The sequence below is a fragment of the Falco punctatus genome (assembly GCF_963210335.1).
Source record: "Falco punctatus genome assembly, chromosome: 4".
NCBI classification, from domain to species: Eukaryota; Metazoa; Chordata; class Aves; order Falconiformes; family Falconidae; genus Falco; species Falco punctatus.
In genome coordinates this window covers 46,728,543-46,746,332 of record NC_137583.1, presented here as the reverse complement: position 1 = coordinate 46,746,332, position 17,790 = coordinate 46,728,543, and the positions used below count along the sequence as shown (strand labels likewise).

The window sequence follows — 17,790 nt, the reverse complement described above, 5'->3', positions numbered from 1 at the left end:
TCAGCTCTGCACGCCTATATGTGCACACACATGGCTGTGGATGTCCCTACAGCAGCCATGTACACATGGCCGTGTGGATGTGTGTGTGCCCAACCACGCACATGTGTGTGTGCCCAACCACGCACATGTGTGTGTGCCCAACCACGCACATGTGTGTGTGCCCAACCACGCACATGTGTGTGTGCCCAACCACGCACATGTGTGTGTGCACTCAGCTCCACAGGAGGAAGGGACACCTGACGGCACGATGGGGTGGTGATGGACACACTCTGGCCTCCCAGGAAGAGGGACCGGGTGCTGGTGTCCCCTTGCCCTGGGCACTGGTGTCGGTATGATGGGGATGGTGTTTCCAACCTGTGCTGGACCCTGATGCGTGGTGCTCGCCCAACCAGGTGAACCTGGTCCTATCCTGCCGGCTGTGCCAACGTGCTCCACCACGGCCCCGAGGAGCTGGGCTGGTTCCACCAGCTGGGCCAGCCGTGGGTGCCGGCACCCTCCCTCCTGCCCTGGCCTCACCGGCTGCCCTGCGTCACGGCGGGCCGGCCGCGGGCCGGGGTGGAGGGGCTGGCAGCCACGAACCAGCTGCCGCCCTGACGCCCCGGTTCAATCCCTGGGGCCCGGCACCGCCGTGCCTCAGTTTCCCCACATGCAGCTGCAGGTTTGTTTCCCTGTGGCTTTCCCCGCCCCGGGGAAGGTGATGGGGTGGGGATGGCAGTGGGGACATGGGCCAGTGCTGTCCCACCCACGGGGGTTTGCTTCCCACAGCCCTTTCAGCTCTTGGGGGTGAAGAGGCCCAGGAGGAAACTGGGGGGGGGGGGCTATCGGTGGCTGCGTGGTGCCGTGGCTGGGGGCACTGTGGGCTGGAGCCCACCCTGCCCTGCACTCCTGTGCCCAACAGGGACGTGGTGGCACGGCGAGCACTGGCACTCCTTGGTCCCCGGCATACCCAAGGGGGTAGGGGGTGCCCGGCCCAGGGGAATGGAGCAGGGCTGAGCTGTGGGGCTGTTATTTGGGGAGGGGGCAGGAGTGGCTGCCCATGTCCCCTCTGCCACAGCCCCTTGCTGCTCTGTCACTGCACCCCAAGGACTTGGGCAGAGGGGGAATGACACCACCACAATCCAGAGCCCCACGGGTGACCCAGCACCCTGTGGGCAGGACAGGATTGTCCAGCTGGAGCTGGTGGCTCTAGGGGAGAGGAACGCTTGGGAGGGCCCAGCCATGGGGCTGGGGGGGCCTCCCCAGTCCCCGAGTCCCTGGGGGTGACCGAGCCCTGGAGGAAGCCAGGGCCAGGAGAGGAAGTGGCTCAGGTTCCTGCGGTGACATGTGCCACACTGGGCATCCCGGGTATTTGACGTCATTTCGGGTAGAGCGTGCCCCAGGCTGCCCCCCCGACACCCCCGGCCCGTGCCGCTCACGCCAAATTTGGCAACGGGAAAAGGAGCCGCTCACCACGCTGGGAGCGACCAGCGGAGCCCTTTTAAGGCAATGGCTGCCTGGCTGGGCACACACGGGATGCACACACGTGTGCATGCTCACGCCTGCCTGTTTGCACATGTGCACGCTCCTGCCCGGCTGTTTGCACGCTCATGCGTGTGTGCACAGGGATGCGCGCAGGCGGCTGTGCATGGGGACACGTGCAAAAAGTCGCACTGCGGGTGGGTGGGACGCTGACCCCCTCTGGCCCAGCCTGGGGGTCCCACTGTCTGCTCCTGTCCCTCAGCGCAGGGTTGGGGTGGGGATGGTGGGTGCTGCAGGGTGGGTGGCCTGGGGTGCGAGCTGTGCGTGGGTCAGGCCTGGCCCCAAAGCATGGCACGGCACAGCACGGCACGGCACAGGCTGGCCCGGCACAGCGTGCCGTGGCACAGGCACCCACGGGAGGTGTCTGCGGCTTGGCACAGGCAAGCTGGGACACGGGGCGCCGGATCGCCTGCGCCACCGGGGTGACATCACCGCGCCCGGGGCCGGCAGATGCTGGTGATAAAATGGGGGGGGGTCGCTGGCGGCGGGCCGAGGCCGGGCAGAGCTGCACTGGCTGCCCAGCCCTGGCATTGTGTGCTTCACAGCCCCCTGCATCCCATCCTGCCTCCTCCTCCTCCTCGCTGCCCCTCACCCAGCCATCACCCCAACCCCCCACCCTGCCCCAGTGCTGCCGTGGGGCCAGGCCCACGCCGTCAAGGCTGTGCTCATCCCAGTCCTCCCAGTATGGAGCAATCCAGTAGCGCCAGCATCGAGCCTTTGGTGTGGTGCCTGCTGGAGGGGCAGCATGGGTGTCACCCCGTGAGTGTGCATCTGCACACGTGGGTGGGGGCTTGCACAGGGGGTGTACCTGGGGCTGGATGTACAGAGCTGGGGGGGTCTGTTCACGGCGGGAGGGGGTGGTTGTGCACACAGGCGTGCACACACATGAGCAAGTACACGCTTGCAGCTCCCAAACACCCTAGTGGGGCCTTGGCCACGGGCCTGGGGCAAATATTTGCCTTCAGTGGTGCAGAGCTGCCGTGATGCCTGTGTGTGCTGGCAGGAGAGGGTGGGGGACCCCATTGCCCCAGGGAACCCCAATGCCCCCCCACTCACACATGGCCAGTGGGTGTGGGTAGGTTGGAGCATGTGCCCCCTCCCCCTCCCATCACTCTAGCCCAGCCCCCGCAGTGGGGAGCATGCCAGGAAACACCCACGGTGGGCGAGCGCCTGGCGGCTCCCACGGCCCTCCCAGCACACCCGTGGGCTCTGGCGCACACCCACAGCGCGGCCACAGCCCCAGCCGCGGCACCGTGCTGCATGGGGCACACGCCCGGCCCAGGCATGCATGAAGGCTGCACATCAGCTCCTTGCACACCCAGACCCTTGCACACCCAGACCCTTGCACACCTGGACCTTTGCACACCCACCCACCGCACCCTACATCCCCCCCACCCCTGCAAGCACAGCCCAGCCTTGCCACAGTTTGCACACACATGCATGTTTGCAGACATGCATGCACACACCCGTGTACATGCATGCACCCCACCGCCGAGTGCGGCAGCACATGCCCGGCCCATGCCTTCATGGCACCAGGACCCCCGCCCCCCGCTCGCCAGGCTTCTCCCCTGCTGACATAGGGTTGATCACGGCTTGGGATGGGGGGCCCCAGCCCTGCAGCCCCCCGGTGCCACCCGCCGTTTACTGGGGCACCCGGCGGTGGCTGCTGGCGAGAGACGGTGCTGGCGCGGCTCTGCCAGACGCCGGGTGGGCGACGAGTTGCCAGCGTGTCCCTGGCAAGAGCTGGGAACACGGCATCTGCCGGCAGCAGGGTCCCATTGTGGGGGTGCACCCCAGCCCCCACGCAGGGGTTGCAGACGGACTCCCCACCACCCAGCTCTAGGGGCAACCGCCAGGGTTTGGGCACCCATGGGTGCACCCTGGGCATGGCTGTGGGGTGCAACCCCCCCCCCCCCAAGAGCTAAGCCCCCCGTGCTGGGCCCCGGTGCTGCTGGAGGGCTGGGCTGTGGGCAGGCAGCCCTGGCGTGGGGTGCGGAGGCGGTGAAGGGGGGGCCGGGGCGGGAGCTGCCGGCACAGGGACGGATCCTGGAATTAAAAACATTCCAGGAACTGACTTTGAACCAGATAAAATAACAAGCGCCGCAAGGAATGTCTCACCCCACCCCCCGGCCAGCCGCGGCCTCGGCCTCTCCCGGCCCCACACCGCTCCCTGCAGCCCACACGTGTCCTCGGGCCCTTGCACACGCGTGTGCACACAGAGCAGTGTGCACACATGTGCAGCTGGTGTGTCCGCCTGCAGCCCGGCCGTGGCTGTGCACCGTGCCCAGGCTGAAGTGTTGGTGCCTGGCGGGGCTGGGAGTCCTGCAGGGGTGTGGGCTGAGCACCCCCTCTGCAGCGAGGGGCTCAGCACCCCTGGGTGGGTCCGGGAGGGTGCACACCTGCAAGTGGGCAAGCAGTGCGTGTGCACACACGCCTGAACACAGCTGTGCATGTGTGGGTGTTGCATGTGCAGAGCATGTGCACACCAGCCCCCCCCTCCCCATGTCCCCTGATTGCCCCCAGCCCAGCCGGGGTGTGGAGGGTCCGTCCCCGTCCCCCCCCCCCCCGTGTGCTGCCCAGCCCCTGCAGCCCCCGGGCCTCCCTGGCCCCTCCGGCCTGGCCCACGGCCATGGCTGGTGGAGGCAGCCTGGCGTGCCTGGGCGGTGATATCACGGGGGCCGCAGAGCCAGGGGCATGGCGCCCAGCCTGCTCCCCGGGGACCCCCACGGGGCTGGGCTGGGGGCGGAGTGGGGATGGAGCAGCAGTGGGAGCCCATCTCACTGCTGCTTGCTGCTGTCCCCAGGGTGCCACACTGGGGACCAGTACAGGTCACGCTGGGAGTCCCAGTCTGGCTGCCTGCCCTTGCCAGCAGCAAAGACCCCAAATCTCCCCACTCCTCTTAGCTCCACCCCTCCCCCCCCAAAAAAAAAAAAAAAAAAGGCAGCAGCATCTCCTGGCTGGAGGTGGTGTGGGAGGGGGCATAGGCGCAGCACCCCCTCCCCTAAGTTGGGTTCCCCAGGGAATGGGGCTTAAATGCCCCCGACGGCACTGGTGTGGGTGAGGGGCATCTCCCTGTGCCACCCCAGCCCTGCAGCCTGCGCCGGGGCGGGGGTGGGGGGGTGGGGGGGTGGGGATGGGGTCCTGGCTGGGTGCCAGACAGGGGGTGGGCTGCAAGGCCAGCACACCGTGGCCCTGGGCAGTGTGGTGGGGCCAGCAGGTCCACGGGGACCAGAGGGCAGCACAGTGTGTCACCGTGTTTACGAGGACCTCGAGGAGCCCTCGTGACGTCCGTGCTGGCCCAGCCAGCCCAGGGCCCTGCCAAGTGGCACGGTGCCACCGCCACCACCATGCTCCCTCCCGGCCACTGCTGAGATTTTTGGGGCTGGCATGGGGCCACCTGGCCCCTGGGCTTCAGTGGCTTGCAGAGGGGCACAGAGCCGGGTGTCATCCACCCCCCCACACCCCCCCTGGCCACCAGCCGCTGTGCTGAGTGAGCAGATGGGGGTGCACAGGGCTATATATAGTGGTGGGACCCACAGGTAGCAATGCGTCAGCATGTGGGTGACATGGCCGCTGTGAGCAGGCGACACTCGGCTGCACACCCCTGCAGCTGGCTCCCCAGGGGCCGCGGTGGCCCCCCTGACCCCCTGTCCTCCATGTACCCAGAGCTGCGGTGCTGGGGGGTGTGTGGTGTCATTACGTGTGCCAGTCATGGCTGGAGGATGCTCAGCCCTTGGCTGTGCTGCATGAGGGTGTTTGCTGGGTGGCAGGTGCTGCAACCCCCCCATGCGTGTGTCTGTGCATGTGTGTGCATGTCTGTGTCCATGCCTGCGTGCACACGGGTCTTGAAAGTGCATGTTGTGTCACTGTATGGACAGGGCTGCATGTGTCACCGTGTGTCCCCACATGTGCATGGCTGCAGTGGTGCTGCCTGCATCTCGGCATGTGTGCTGCTGCATGTGTGTGCGTCCCCACACGTGTGACCAGAGCAGTACTGCATGTGTGTCTGTGAGTCCGTGCATGTGGCACTGTCTGTGTGTGTGTGTCCCCATGTGCAGGACTGTGGCCACGCTGCACAGTTCTGCATGTTGCTGCATGTGTGTGTAACCACATGCGTGGCCACATTGTGTGTGTGTTTTGCTGCACACACATGCCCTCTGCGTGTGTGGCCGTGGCGTGACGCTGCGTGTGGCTGCGTGTGCAGTGTGTGCGTGGCCGGGGGTGACTCAGCCCCCAGGCAGCCCAGGAATGCCCCCCCCTCCCCCCCCTCCGGCCAAGCCCTGCTGGGAACAGGCGCTTCTGGGGATGCTGACAAGCTGGGGTGACCCAGACCCTGCTGGGAAGATAAGGCGGCGCCCCCCGGCTCCATCCTGCCTTCTGGGAACCGCCTGGCGAGGGGGGGGGCAGGGGGGGCCTCGGCCCTGCGGCAGGCACAGAGGGGGAGGGAGGCAAGGCTCTGCCCGGGAGACCCCCGCTCTGCCCGATGTCCCCACAGCGCCGTGCGCGGATGAGCCCTCCCCGCCCCGGGGTGCCGAGGCCAGGGGTGCAACGGGGGGAGCTCCAGCCTGGCCCCCCCCCCGGCCGCCAGCGGGGGCGGCTTCCAGGGCCGACGGGCTCCGGCCCCTTCGGGGGTGCCTGGAAGGGGCCCAGGGGGTGTCCGGGGACGCGGGGCTCCGGGCACTGTGTGAGGAGCGGGGGTGCGGGGGGGTCACGGGCCCCGAGCGGTGCGTGGCGGAGCGGGGGCGGCCCCGCACGGTGCGAGTCCTCTCCGCCCGCTGCATCCAGGCCGGCTCTTCCCCCCCGCCGGCGACCCGGGCCCCTGCCCAGCCGCGGCGGAACGGCCCGGCCCGGCCCGGCGGGCGGTGGAGCGGGAGGGCGCCGGGCACGCCCCGAGCCCCGGGCGGCCGGTGCCGCTGCGGGTGCGGGGGGGTCGCGGTCGGGCAGTGGGGCACTCCGGGGGCGGGGGAGGGGAGGAAGAGCCGGGCTCCGGGCTCCGCTCCAGGCTCCGCGTTCCGCTCCGGGCTTTCTGCGCCGCCGTGGCCCCGCTCGGCCCCGCGCGCTCATTCATTCATAGATCGCGCCGCGCGCTCCCGGCCCATTCATCCCGGCGGCGCGAGGGAGGCCGTTACCGTGGCAACCCCCCCACTCCCCCCCGCACACCCTACCCCCCGCACACCCGGTGCGGCCGCAGGGTCGAGCACGGGGAGGGGGGGCCGGGGCAGCCCCCTGTGCTGGGCGGCAGCGGGGCCCGGGGCTCCCCCTGCCCGGGGTGGGGGGGCTGGCGGCCACCCGTGGGCCTGCGGCGGGGGGGCACTGCCGGTGGGGGGGGGCGCATTCTGCGGGGCGGCCCCCTCGTTTGCGGGGGGCGCGGGCAGCCCGAGCGGCCCTGACCCCCACCCAGGGTGGCTGCCACGTCGGCGGGGGGGCGGGGGTGTCCCCCCCACCCCGGGCCCTGCCTTGCCCGAGCGGCCCTGACCCCCACCCAGGGTGACTGCCACGTCGGCGGGGGGGGGGGTGGGGGTGCCTCCCCCCGGACCCTGCCTTGCGTTCGCTAGCGGTTTCAGTTATGGGATGGGCTTGGCACAGCCTAACACACACACACCCCGCCCCCGGCTCAGTGGTGGTGGTGCTGAGCTCTAGCTCGGTGGAGCACAGCGCAGACCCCCCCAGCGTGGTGGGGAGCCTGGTGCACCCCCCTTGCACCCCCCTCGGCAACCCCGGTGAGCAGGGTGGTTGTGGGTGCCAGCGGTGTGAACTGCCAACACCTGGCTGGGGGGGTGGGGGGTGCCCCGGTCCTGCACATCAGGGGGGTGCAGGTCCTGTGTCCACACGTGCAGCGGGGGGTGGGGGTGCAGACCCTGCCTGTGCGCTGGCATGAAGCTCAGGGCTGCAGTGTGGGCACGGGGTGGAGCGGGACAAAGCTTCCCGACTTCTTCTGCCACCCCAGGACACCTGGAGCGAGGTGCCAGGGCCACAGGGTGCAGGAGAAACTGCTGCTCCTCCCTCGGGTGCTGTTCCAGCCCCACGGGTGGGCTCCAGCCCCAGGGCTGAGGTGTAAGCGTGGTGGGAAGATGCCACCAGGCAGCCGTGGGGCTGGGTGTAGATGCTTGCGTGGCTACGCTCATGTGTGTCTTGCATGGATGGGTTCTCCTGCAGTTGGAGTTTGTGCACGTTGAGTACATGGGCAGACAGGAGCACACACGTATGTATGCATGTGTGTGTTGGTGCTTACTTGTGTTCTCAGGCATGTTTGCATATGGGGCCACACGCGTGCCCCTGCTGCCTGCCCACGGTTGACGCACTGACGTCGGTGTGTGCCGGGGCGGGGGGGTGTGCTGGGCCGTGCACACGCACATGTCAGGGGTTGCCCTCACATGCAGCCATGTGTGCTTCGCCTCCCCAGCAGCCTCTGCACGCCTGGCCCCTGCGTCTCCGCACTGCTGGGGAATGACTCACGGGCTCGCAGAGGAAGCAGTGACTCAGTCCTGGATTCCTGCCTCTCCCCATCCCCCGGCCGGCCATTGTGGCCACGTGGAGCCTGCGGGACCTGAGCCCTGGCCGCTTGGTGGGATGCAGCTGGATGCTGGGTGCTGAGTCTCCCCGTCAGGCTGCTGGGAGCAGTGCTGGGGGCACGTGGCCCTTCCCTGGGCTGCTGTGGGCCATGGGGTCCCTGCAAAGCTGTGGAGACCCCAGTGCCTTCGGGCACACAGGAGGAAGCAGCTGTGGGCGCTTGGGGTAGCACTGGGCATGCCAAAGCTGGGCACCGGGGTCAGGCTTGGGTACGTTTCCCGGGGGTGTTCCAGGTGGTGCCAGCTGTGCCCAGCCCTGGCTGAGCCCGGCATGCCACCCCTGGGCAGCGGTGCCAGGTGCTGCCCCGAGCTCGCAGCCAGCAGGGCTCCCCTCTGCGTGGGGGGCACCTTTGGAGCTGTTACCTGTGGGTGCCTGCCATGGGCTGGTCACGGTAGCATCACCGATCCTGCCACCCAGGCCCCTGCAGCGCTCTTGGTGCCCCTGGCTGATGTCCCAGCCCCACAGCAGGGGGAGGATCTTGCCTGTCGCTGACCCACTCCTTCCCTGGCCCGACGTGCTGGTGCCCCTGAGCAGGGGCTGCAAGCCCCGGTACAGCGCTGGCACCAAAAGTGGCTGGAGCTGCTCCACCTGTCGTGGGTTTGCCGTGGGTCTGGGGTGCGGCGGCGGCTCCACCTGCCCCTGGTTCTCAGCCACCGCTGGCACCAGGCTCTGAAGCTGCTCTTACCGCCGGCTCGGTGCCTGCCGGGGGTCTGGGGTGCCACAGGGTCCCACAGCAGCAAAAGGGGCCTGGGCATGGGCTGGGGGAGGTGGCTGCAGTGCAGAGCAGTTGGCAGTGCCGTGCAGTGCCCAGGGTGCTGTGCCAGCGGTCAGCGGTGCCGTGCAGTGCTTCGGGCGCTGTGCCAGCAGTGCCACGCCGTGCCCAAGGTGCTGTGCCACGGCAGCACGGGCAGCCTCTGTGAGTCAGAGCAAGGTGGAGCTGCTGCCCCCTCCCCGCTCGCCCCGTTCCCAGGACCCGCTCGCCAGAATTGCTTTCGCAATGACTGGGGCAGCCGCCCTGGCCCTTCCCTGCAGCGCCTGGCTCTGCCGAGCTCGCCCTGGCCCTGTGCCCTGCAGGTTCCCCCTGCCCACACTGCCCACACTGCCCACACTGCCCACGGCCTCCTGCTGCCCACCGCGTGGCTGCTGCTGCCGCGGGGTTTGGCCAATTCCCCTTAACCTTGCCCTTCGCCACCTCCTGCCCTGGGCACTGCTGAGTGCTGCGGCATTTAGACTTTGTGTGACCCCATGGGACCACGATCCCCTCTGTGGGGACAGGGTCTCACAGGTGGCAACAGGGGGGTCAGGGCGAGTGGCTGCCAGGGCCAGAGCTGGCAGTGAGTGCCCACAGAGATGGGGTGAGTCAGCTGCAGGCAGGTGGGGAGACCCAGGGACGCACAGCGATCCGGGAATGACTCATCTGTTAAACAAACAAACAGGCGAGTCCGTGTGAAGCTGCTTCCTCCGCGCCCCGGCAGTGCCAGGGCAGCCGCCGGGTGCACCCCGGCAGCTGAGCCCCCCGGGGTGGCAGTGGCTTCGGGAGCAGCTGCAGAGCTGCAGCCGCACATGGTGCTGCCTGCACACACGTGCATGGGGCACCCCTGTCCCCAGCCGGTCCCCGCACTGCTGGCAGCATCGCAGTGGGGTGCACCAGGTGGGGGGCTGCAGCCGTTTCTGGTTTGGGGAGAGGCGTATGGCACCATGGGGACATTTTGGGGGATGTTTCAGGAGTCTTGGCAGCAGCACTCCAGAGGTGCGGGCCTCGGCTTGTGCCGTTCGAGGGGTGGTGGAGCTTCTCTCAGTGAATCCACCCCTGGCGTGCAGGTAACTCAGCCCCAATAAAAAGCCTCAAGAGGCTCCATGGTACCTGCCAGCAGCACTGACCTGGCAGCCCGGATGGGCACAGGGGGACCCCGTGGGGCTGGGGTTGACTCGGCAGGGATGCATCCCAGCTGGTGCAGGAGCTGGTCTGAGGGACTCTGCAGGGGTGATACTTGGGGGTGGCTGCTCCACTGGGATGGGATGGGATGGGATGGGATGGGATGGGGTGGGATGGGATAGTTGCCTCCAGTGGCTGTTGGTAGCCCCGACCTGGGAGACCTGGGAGGGAGCCAGGACGGGAGCCAGCACTGTGCTGGCCATCAGCAGCACCAAGCAGCAGCAGCAGCTGGTGCATTTAAGGGCACATGCCTGGGAAAGGGGCAGCAGGCCTGGTGCCAGGCAGGCGAGGACGAGGGGGACCGAGGGCAGCAAGCAGTGGCTGCTGGAGCCAGTTGTCCCCAAAGCAGCAGGAGCCAAGGAGCTCGGTTTGAGCCAGGCAGAGCACTGTACCGAGCACTGCGTGCAGGCTGGGGCCAGTGCACCGGGGACTTCCAGGGCAGGGGAGAAAGCAGTGCTCAGCCAGGGGTTGTGAAGGGCGAAGAGGCTGAGTCAGTTAATTACGGGGCTGCCAGCCCAGCATCGATCCTGGCAAAATCATGGAATAGCTGATCCAGGCTGTGATTAATAAAGTGTTAGAGCGCAACAGCACGGCTGCTGCTCGCGCCCACCAGCCACCCGCACTATGGCGTGGCCCCGCTGCCAGCCCGCTGTCCCCAGGACCTTTCAGATGAGGTTTTATTTCCAAAACCTGTTTTTCAGAAGTCAGCAAGTTTCCGGGCACAGTGGAGATCTTTCCTGGGCAGGCAGCCGAGTGTCCCAGCTTCTGCTGGGAGAAGAGCCGCTGGTCCCTGGCAGGCACCGTGCCTTGCCCCGTAGCCATCCCCTGGATGCAGGGGAGCGGGGTTACTGGGTGCTGGTGGGGCCAGGGATCCCTGAACACCTGCTTTTCGCCCCTGAGGTGAAGGTGCCTTTGCAGGAGCTGCAGTGGCTGGTGCTGGGCAGGCGCCTGGCTCCGGCAGCTGGGAATTTCCCAGGTCCAGGCCCACCTGGGCTGGGGCCGCACGGCCTCTCCCTCGGCTGGCGGGCTGTAAAACCCAGCTGTATGCAATTGCCCTGGCCCACGCCACGGCCAGCCTGCCTGGGCACACCGTGGCTCGGCACCGTGCCCTGCCAGGCAGGGTGCGAGCTGGGGGCAGCCAGGCTGTGCCAGGGTTGCCAGCTGCCCAGCTCCGGTGGGTCTGACGTGCAGCCTGAACCTCTGACCTGCAGGTCCCATCTCTGCTCGGAGTTTTCTCTGTTCTCAGCCTTCCTCCAGGCCATGCTGCAGCTGGGGCAGAGCCAGCATCTCAGCCAGCATTGCAGTCACTGGTGCAATGGCGGGGGCTGCAAGTGCTGCAGCGATGCTGCACCCCAGCACAGGGTCCATCACCCCAGTCCTCGGTGGGACTGCGCCTTCGCCACCAGTGAGTCCCAAGCGTGACCCGGGGCCCCATGCACACACATGCGCGCCCTCGCCGGCATGGCCCAATATGTCAGGAATGTTTTGTGGTGTGGCTGGAAAAAGGGTCATTCACTTACTGGATATTTAACCTTTTTTTCCCCCCTCCTTTTCGCTCCTTTCTTCCTTGTGTGTTGTGGGTTTGGCTGGGGGCCTGTGGTGGGTGTGTGTGTGTGTGTGTGAGAGCAGGCATGTGATGAGCCGGGTGTGACGGGGATGCTGAGGTCTGTGAAAGTGCTGAGCTGGTGTGAACCCGAGATCCCCATCTCCTCCTCTACAGCCCTTCCTGGAAGCGGCTGCGGGGAACGTCCCTGCTGGGTGCGGTGTGTGGGCAGCTGTGCCCATCCCCACGGCATCTGGGTGCCTCATTGCGGGAGGGAGAAAGAGCCCTGCTCCTGCCCCAGGGCCAGGAGGCCGAAGGCAGGAGGTGCAGGGGTGGGGGGGCTCAGTGCAGGTGCCCTGGGTGCTCGCGGATGGGGCAATTCTGCCTGTGCCGCCCCATGCGAGGGGTCCCCGCTGATGGTGCGCACCTGCCTGCTGTGCCGGGGCAGCGACCGGACCGGCACATGTGAGGTTTGGGAAGAGGCATCATGATGTCTCTCGTGGCTGCTGGGGCAGTGCTGATGCAATCCTGGCAGCATCTGGCAAGGCCCACGGAGGGTCCCCAGCCCGGCTCTGCTGTGACAAGCCACCGCGAGGGATGGTGACTGGGGCCAGAGCTGGCACTGAGGCGCAAGGGCATCAGGTGTTGCTAGCAAAGCTGTCTCATCTCCGGAATTTTTTTGCTTAATTTAATTTATTGCCAATTAACTCAAACTTCTCATCGCTAATTTGGGTGTTGGGGAAAACCTAAATAATTCAAAAACACTTCAGTAAACACCTGCCCCTCATCCAACCCCAGCTGGAGCCCCCCTGGTTGCCCCTCACCTCGGCCACTGCATTCTTTCCAGGGGGCTGTGCTCGCCTGTCCTGGCTCCGGTGGGTGCTGGTGACGGGCGGTGGGTGGTGGCTGTTTGATGGGTCCTCTCTGCCCCAGGCTTGCTCCGGGGGCTGTGGTCTCACAGGTGGGTGTACCTGCTCCAGCATGGATCACCGTAGCCGGGTGCTCACGCATGAATGGTTGTGTCACGTGTGGGCTGACTGCATGTTTACGCAATGGATTAATTGGGCGCTCGTCTATGAGTCAAGTGTGCGATCATGCATGTGCTGAGCGCACATGCGTGTGGCTTAATCGTGTGCTCGTGTGCAGCCTGGTTGTGCACTTGTGTGTGGGAGCAGCGTGTTCATGAATGAACTGCTGGTGGTTTTGTGCAAGGGTTAACTGGGTGCTCATGCCTGAATTAAGGGTTGTTCCTGCATGGATCGACTGTGGCTCCTGCAGGGGCTGGCTGGACTGATGCGGGAGGGATTTGGGTGCCCACATGTGCCACCAGTGTCCCCTGGGGCTTGTGCCAGCACAGCAGGGCCCTGTGCCAGGAATCCCTTTGGTCTCAACAGAGGAGGGGAAGAAGGAGACTGAGGCAGCGAGGCGTGGGGTCACTGGTTAGGAAGGGAGCGTGATGCTCCCCAGACGGGGAGGGATGGGCAGGGACATTGCTGGGGCTGCTCACCCTCCCCACCCCCAGCCCCACTGGCACCCCCAGCCCCAGCTGGCAGCTTGCACCTCACTGCTGCACTGGGGCAAACCAGGGCACGTTGGTGGGGAGCAGCCCCCCCACGCTGCATGTGGCAGCCAGGCCCCACGGTGGGTCAGGGACCCTCCTGATGGGTCAGCTCAGCAGTGCTGACCCCGCTGCCTTGTTTGCCTCCTGGGTCACGTCCCTAGTCGCATCCCTTGAGCAGGGATGTGCCGCTGCCCCTGGCTCTGCTCTTTGCCCCTTTCCAGCCTGCCTGGCCGTGATCCATCTGCAGCCACGTGATGCCAACACACTGGTTGGCACCGGTCCCTGTCCTGTCCCCTGAGACCCAGCAGGAGCCTCAAGTGGAGGCAGATGTCAGGTCAGAGCTGTGCCATGACTCTGCCCACGACGTGTCCCCTGGCTGGGTCCCTGGGGACCGTGCTGAGCCATGGTGCTGGTGGCATGCACAGCGCCAGGGCCGGGGCACTGAGCCCTGGGGCTGGCAGGAGCTGTTTGCAGGTGCTCGGTCCCGTGGCATGGCTGGGGACGTTGCCACCCCAGGGGTCCCTGTGCTACTTCCCCCTCCCCTTGGCGGGAGCTTGGGGCTTGGCATGTCCTGCCTGGGGCCACAGGCTGAGTCAGGGACAGACCCAGAACAGGCGCCCTGACTCACCCGCCTGCGTGCGAAGCTCCGGGCAGCGCTTCCCCCCGGCAGGGGGGACTCGGTCAGCCCCTGGTCCCCTCTGTCCCCACTGGCCCTTTCCTACTCCAGAGGGAGGGAGAGGACCCAGGAGAACAGGTCCCTGCTCTTGTCCATGGGCCCTGGCCCCCTCCCGAGGTGGGGGCTGCCACCACCGCTGCCTCTGTCCCTCGCTGCTGACACCAGCCGCAGGGAAGGGAAATCCTGCCTGTCTGCAGGGGGGGAGCAGCTGCCTCTCACTACAGGACCCCTTGCCACCCCCCGGCACCCCAACCCCTGCCCACACAGGGCAGGGAGCCCCCCAACAGCCCTTGGGGCCTGCCAGTGTGCCGTGCCGAGGGGCTGGGAAGGCCTTGGGGGAAGGTGTGCAGGGAAGAGCCAGACACCCCCCCCCACCCCCCCCATTTGCAGCTCCCCTTGCACACACGTGTGCACAGTGCACCACCGCCACACACACGTGTGCATCGGACTGCAAACACACACAGCCCCCTTGTGCCCCTCCCCCCCAGCTTTTCATGGCCCCCCACAGCTGCTCGTCTGTTCCCCGCCAGCTCCCAGCCAACCCCCCCTCTTCATCCTGCCTCTCCGAGAGCATTTTCCCGCAGTGTCTCCATTGATAAATCTGGAGCGTTGCCACGGAGACGCTGCAGTGGGGCGCAGCAGGGTGCAGCGGGGGTGCAGAGCCACTGAGGAGCCCAGAGGCAAGGGGGGGGGCTGACTGGGTGCACACATGTGATTGCACGCGTGTGTAGTTGCACCCATGTGTGCATGGTGGGTGCCAGCCAGCCAGCGTGTGTGTCTGTGTGTGCGACGGCTGAGATGTGGGTGTTTGCTGTCCCTCTGCAGAGCCTGCACGGGGGTCCGGGTGTGCACATACGTGCAAGAACTGGCATGCGTGCCCTGTGTGTGCACATCTGTGCAACACGGAGTGCATGGGCTGGGTGTGCTGGGGGCAGAGCAGGCAGACGGGGCCCCTGGCGCTGTCTGGTTCCTCTCCTGCAAAAGAGCCTGGGGCCACCAACCCCAGTGGGGAAACCGAGGCACGGGGATGGCGTGTGATTCATCCCGAAGCAGACAGTCACTCAGGGACAGGGAGGAGAGTTCACATTGCCACCGCCTCTGACCGCTCGCTGCGTGGCGGTGTGTCCGGCTGGCATCGCTGTGTGCGTGCTCAGGCACCCGTGTGCCACTGGCACCTGGGGGGCTGTGTGAGGGGGGTCTCGCCATCGGCTTGCAGGGTGGGTGTGCACACGTGTGTTGCTGCAGACAAGTGACCCTGTCTGCCCTGCAGCGTCAGGTTGCAGGGATGTGGGTGTGTTTCTGTGTGCGTGTGCATGTATCCATGTGTATGTGTGTGTTCCTGCGCTCATGTGTTCCCGTGCATGTGTGTCCACATGTGTGCGTGGTTCCACACTGGGTGCTGAGGCCCTCCTGGCTGCCACGGGGTGCTCAGGGGCCTGGCACTGTTTTGTGCCTGCATCGCTCTGGCAATGGGGACCCACTGGGGTGGCTGCAGGGGGGCTGGGGGGGGAGGGCTCAGGCCAGGCTGTGGTGTGCAAGGGGAGCACAGTGGGGCCAGAGCTGGGCCCTGTGCCGGGGAAGCCCCGGGACCACCCACCGCCTCCAGTGTGGCCAGGCGGCTGCAGAGCCCAGGCACTCACACCACGACCACCCCCTGTGTGAGGCTGGGGTGGGCGAGGGGAGTGGTGGGGGCTTGGGCAGGCACCGCCTGTCCCCAGGCAGCTCCTGCTGCTTTGCTGACACCCTCTGCCACGCCACCCATGCCCATGTGCTCACGGGTCCATGTGGGGAGACCGTATCTGCGGCCACGTGTGTTTGACTGTGTGGAAGTGGGCAAGAGCCTGATGCTGCCAGCACCCAAAGCCCCGAGCCGTCCTGCGGCAGAACTGCAGGGTGCCAGGATCAGCCCCACTTGCAGCCAGGAGCTGGGGGTGCCCCTGGGCTGCCCCTTGCTGAAGAGTGGGGTCCCACCCAGGAGCTGTGGGGATGCGGGCAGGACCCCACGGCATGGGGTTGCTGCTGAGCACAGCATGGTCGTGGCAGGGGCACCGCGGGGCGCAGGCGTGGGCTGTGAGTGCACACGCGCGTGGTGCCGGGCGAGCAGGATCAGTGCCGTGCATGTAGCGTGGCTGCCCTCTGCTGCCACTGCCACGGCAGTGCTCAGCACCCTCCGGCACCGCATGCCACCGGCACCCATGGGCGCGGGGCCCAGAGGGATGGCAGGCAGCTGCCCCAAGGGACACTGGGCAGGATGGGCCGGCTAGGGACAGGGACAGCAACCCAGGATGGGGACATCCTCAAAGAGATGTGTCCAGGGCACCAGAGAGGCTGATGGACCAAACCGCTCCTCCCCACAGGCTCTTGGGGGCAGGGGGGGGGCCCGGAGTGGCGGGGAGCCATGCCCAAGGGGACAGGCACAGCGGTGGCAGAGCTGTGGCCATGCCCAAGGGGACAGGGACAGCGGTGGTGGAGCTGCGGCTATGCCCAAGGGGACAGGGACAGCGGTGGCGGAGCTGCGGCCATGCCCAAGGGGTCAGGGACAGTGGTGGCGGAGCTGCGGCTATGCCCAAGGGGACAGGGACAGCGGTGGCGGAGCTGTAGCCATGCCCAAGGGGTCAGGGACAGTGGTGGCGGAGCTGCGGCCATGCCCAGGGGGACAGGGGCAGGCGGTGGTGGAGCTGCGGCCATGCCCAAGGGGACAGGGGCAGCGGTGGCGGAGCTGTAGCCATGCCCAAGGGGTCAGGGACAGTGGTGGCGGAGCTGCGGCTATGCCCAAGGGGACAGGGGCAGGCGGTGGTGGAGCTGCGGCCATGCCCAAGGGGACAGGGGCAGCGGTGGCGGAGCTGTAGCCATGCCCAAGGGGTCAGGGATAGTGGTGGCGGAGCTGCGGCCATGCCCAGGGGGACAGGGGCAGGCGGTGGCAGAGCTGCAGCCATGCCCAGGGGGACAGGGGCAGCGGTGGCGGAGCTGCGGCCATGCCCAAGGGGACAGGGGCAGGCGGTGGCAGAGCTGCAGCCATGCCCAGGGGGACAGGGGCAGGCGGTGGCAGAGCTGCAGCCATGCCCAGGGGGACAGGGGCAGCGGTGGCGGAGCTGCGGCCGTGCCCAGGGGGACAGGGGCAGCGGTGGTGGAGCTGCGGCTATGCCCAAGGGGACAGGGACAGCGGTGGCGGAGCTGTAGCCATGCCCAAGGGGTCAGGGACAGTGGTGGCGGAGCTGCGGCTATGCCCAAGGGGACAGGGACAGCGGTGGCAGAGCTGCGGCTATGCCCAAGGGGACAGGGACAGCGGTGGCGGAGCTGTAGCCATGCCCAAGGGGTCAGGGACAGTGGTGGCGGAGCTGCGGCCATGCCCAGGGGGACAGGGGCAGGCGGTGGTGGAGCTGCGGCCATGCCCAAGGGGACAGGGGCAGCGGTGGCGGAGCTGTAGCCATGCCCAAGGGGTCAGGGACAGTGGTGGCGGAGCTGCGGCCATGCCCAGGGGGACAGGGGCAGGCGGTGGCAGAGCTGCAGCCATGCCCAGGGGGACAGGGGCAGCGGTGGCGGAGCTGCGGCCATGCCCAAGGGGACAGGGGCAGGCGGTGGCAGAGCTGCAGCCATGCCCAGGGGGACAGGGGCAGGCGGTGGCAGAGCTGCAGCCATGCCCAGGGGGACAGGGGCAGCGGTGGCGGAGCTGCGGCCGTGCCCAGGGGGACAGGGGCAGCGGTGGCGGAGCTGTGGCCATGCCCAGGGGGACAGGGGCAGGCAGTGGCAGAGCTGCAGCCGTGCCCAGGGGGACAGGGGCAGCGGTGGCGGAGCTGCAAGCTGGCACTGGTGAGCTGGGGCACGTTGCAGCCCCACTTCCATGAGCACCAGGTCCCGTTGGCCCGGCCGCCCTTGCTGCCGCTGTGATGGGCTGGGTGCCACCAGGGTGGGCAGGGGGCTGGCAAGCAGGCACGGCTGTGTGCCCACCACTGCTCGTAGCTCCTGTCCGGGCTGCCCCGCCAGGC

General features: G+C 67.5%; 1 protein-coding gene across 1 annotated transcript; it reads left to right on the top strand.

The window, feature by feature from the left end:
- Nucleotides 1-4,013: 4,013 nt before the first annotated feature.
- On the top strand, nucleotides 4,014-9,218 carry LOC308062384 (uncharacterized protein). Its single transcript, XM_080383820.1, has 2 exons — nucleotides 4,014-8,900; nucleotides 8,974-9,218. The coding sequence occupies exon 1, from the start codon at nucleotides 5,767-5,769 to the stop codon at nucleotides 6,991-6,993; it is 1,227 nt and encodes a 408-aa protein (XP_080239946.1). The 5' UTR covers nucleotides 4,014-5,766; the 3' UTR covers nucleotides 6,994-8,900; nucleotides 8,974-9,218.
- The last annotated feature ends 8,572 nt before the right edge of the window (nucleotides 9,219-17,790 follow it).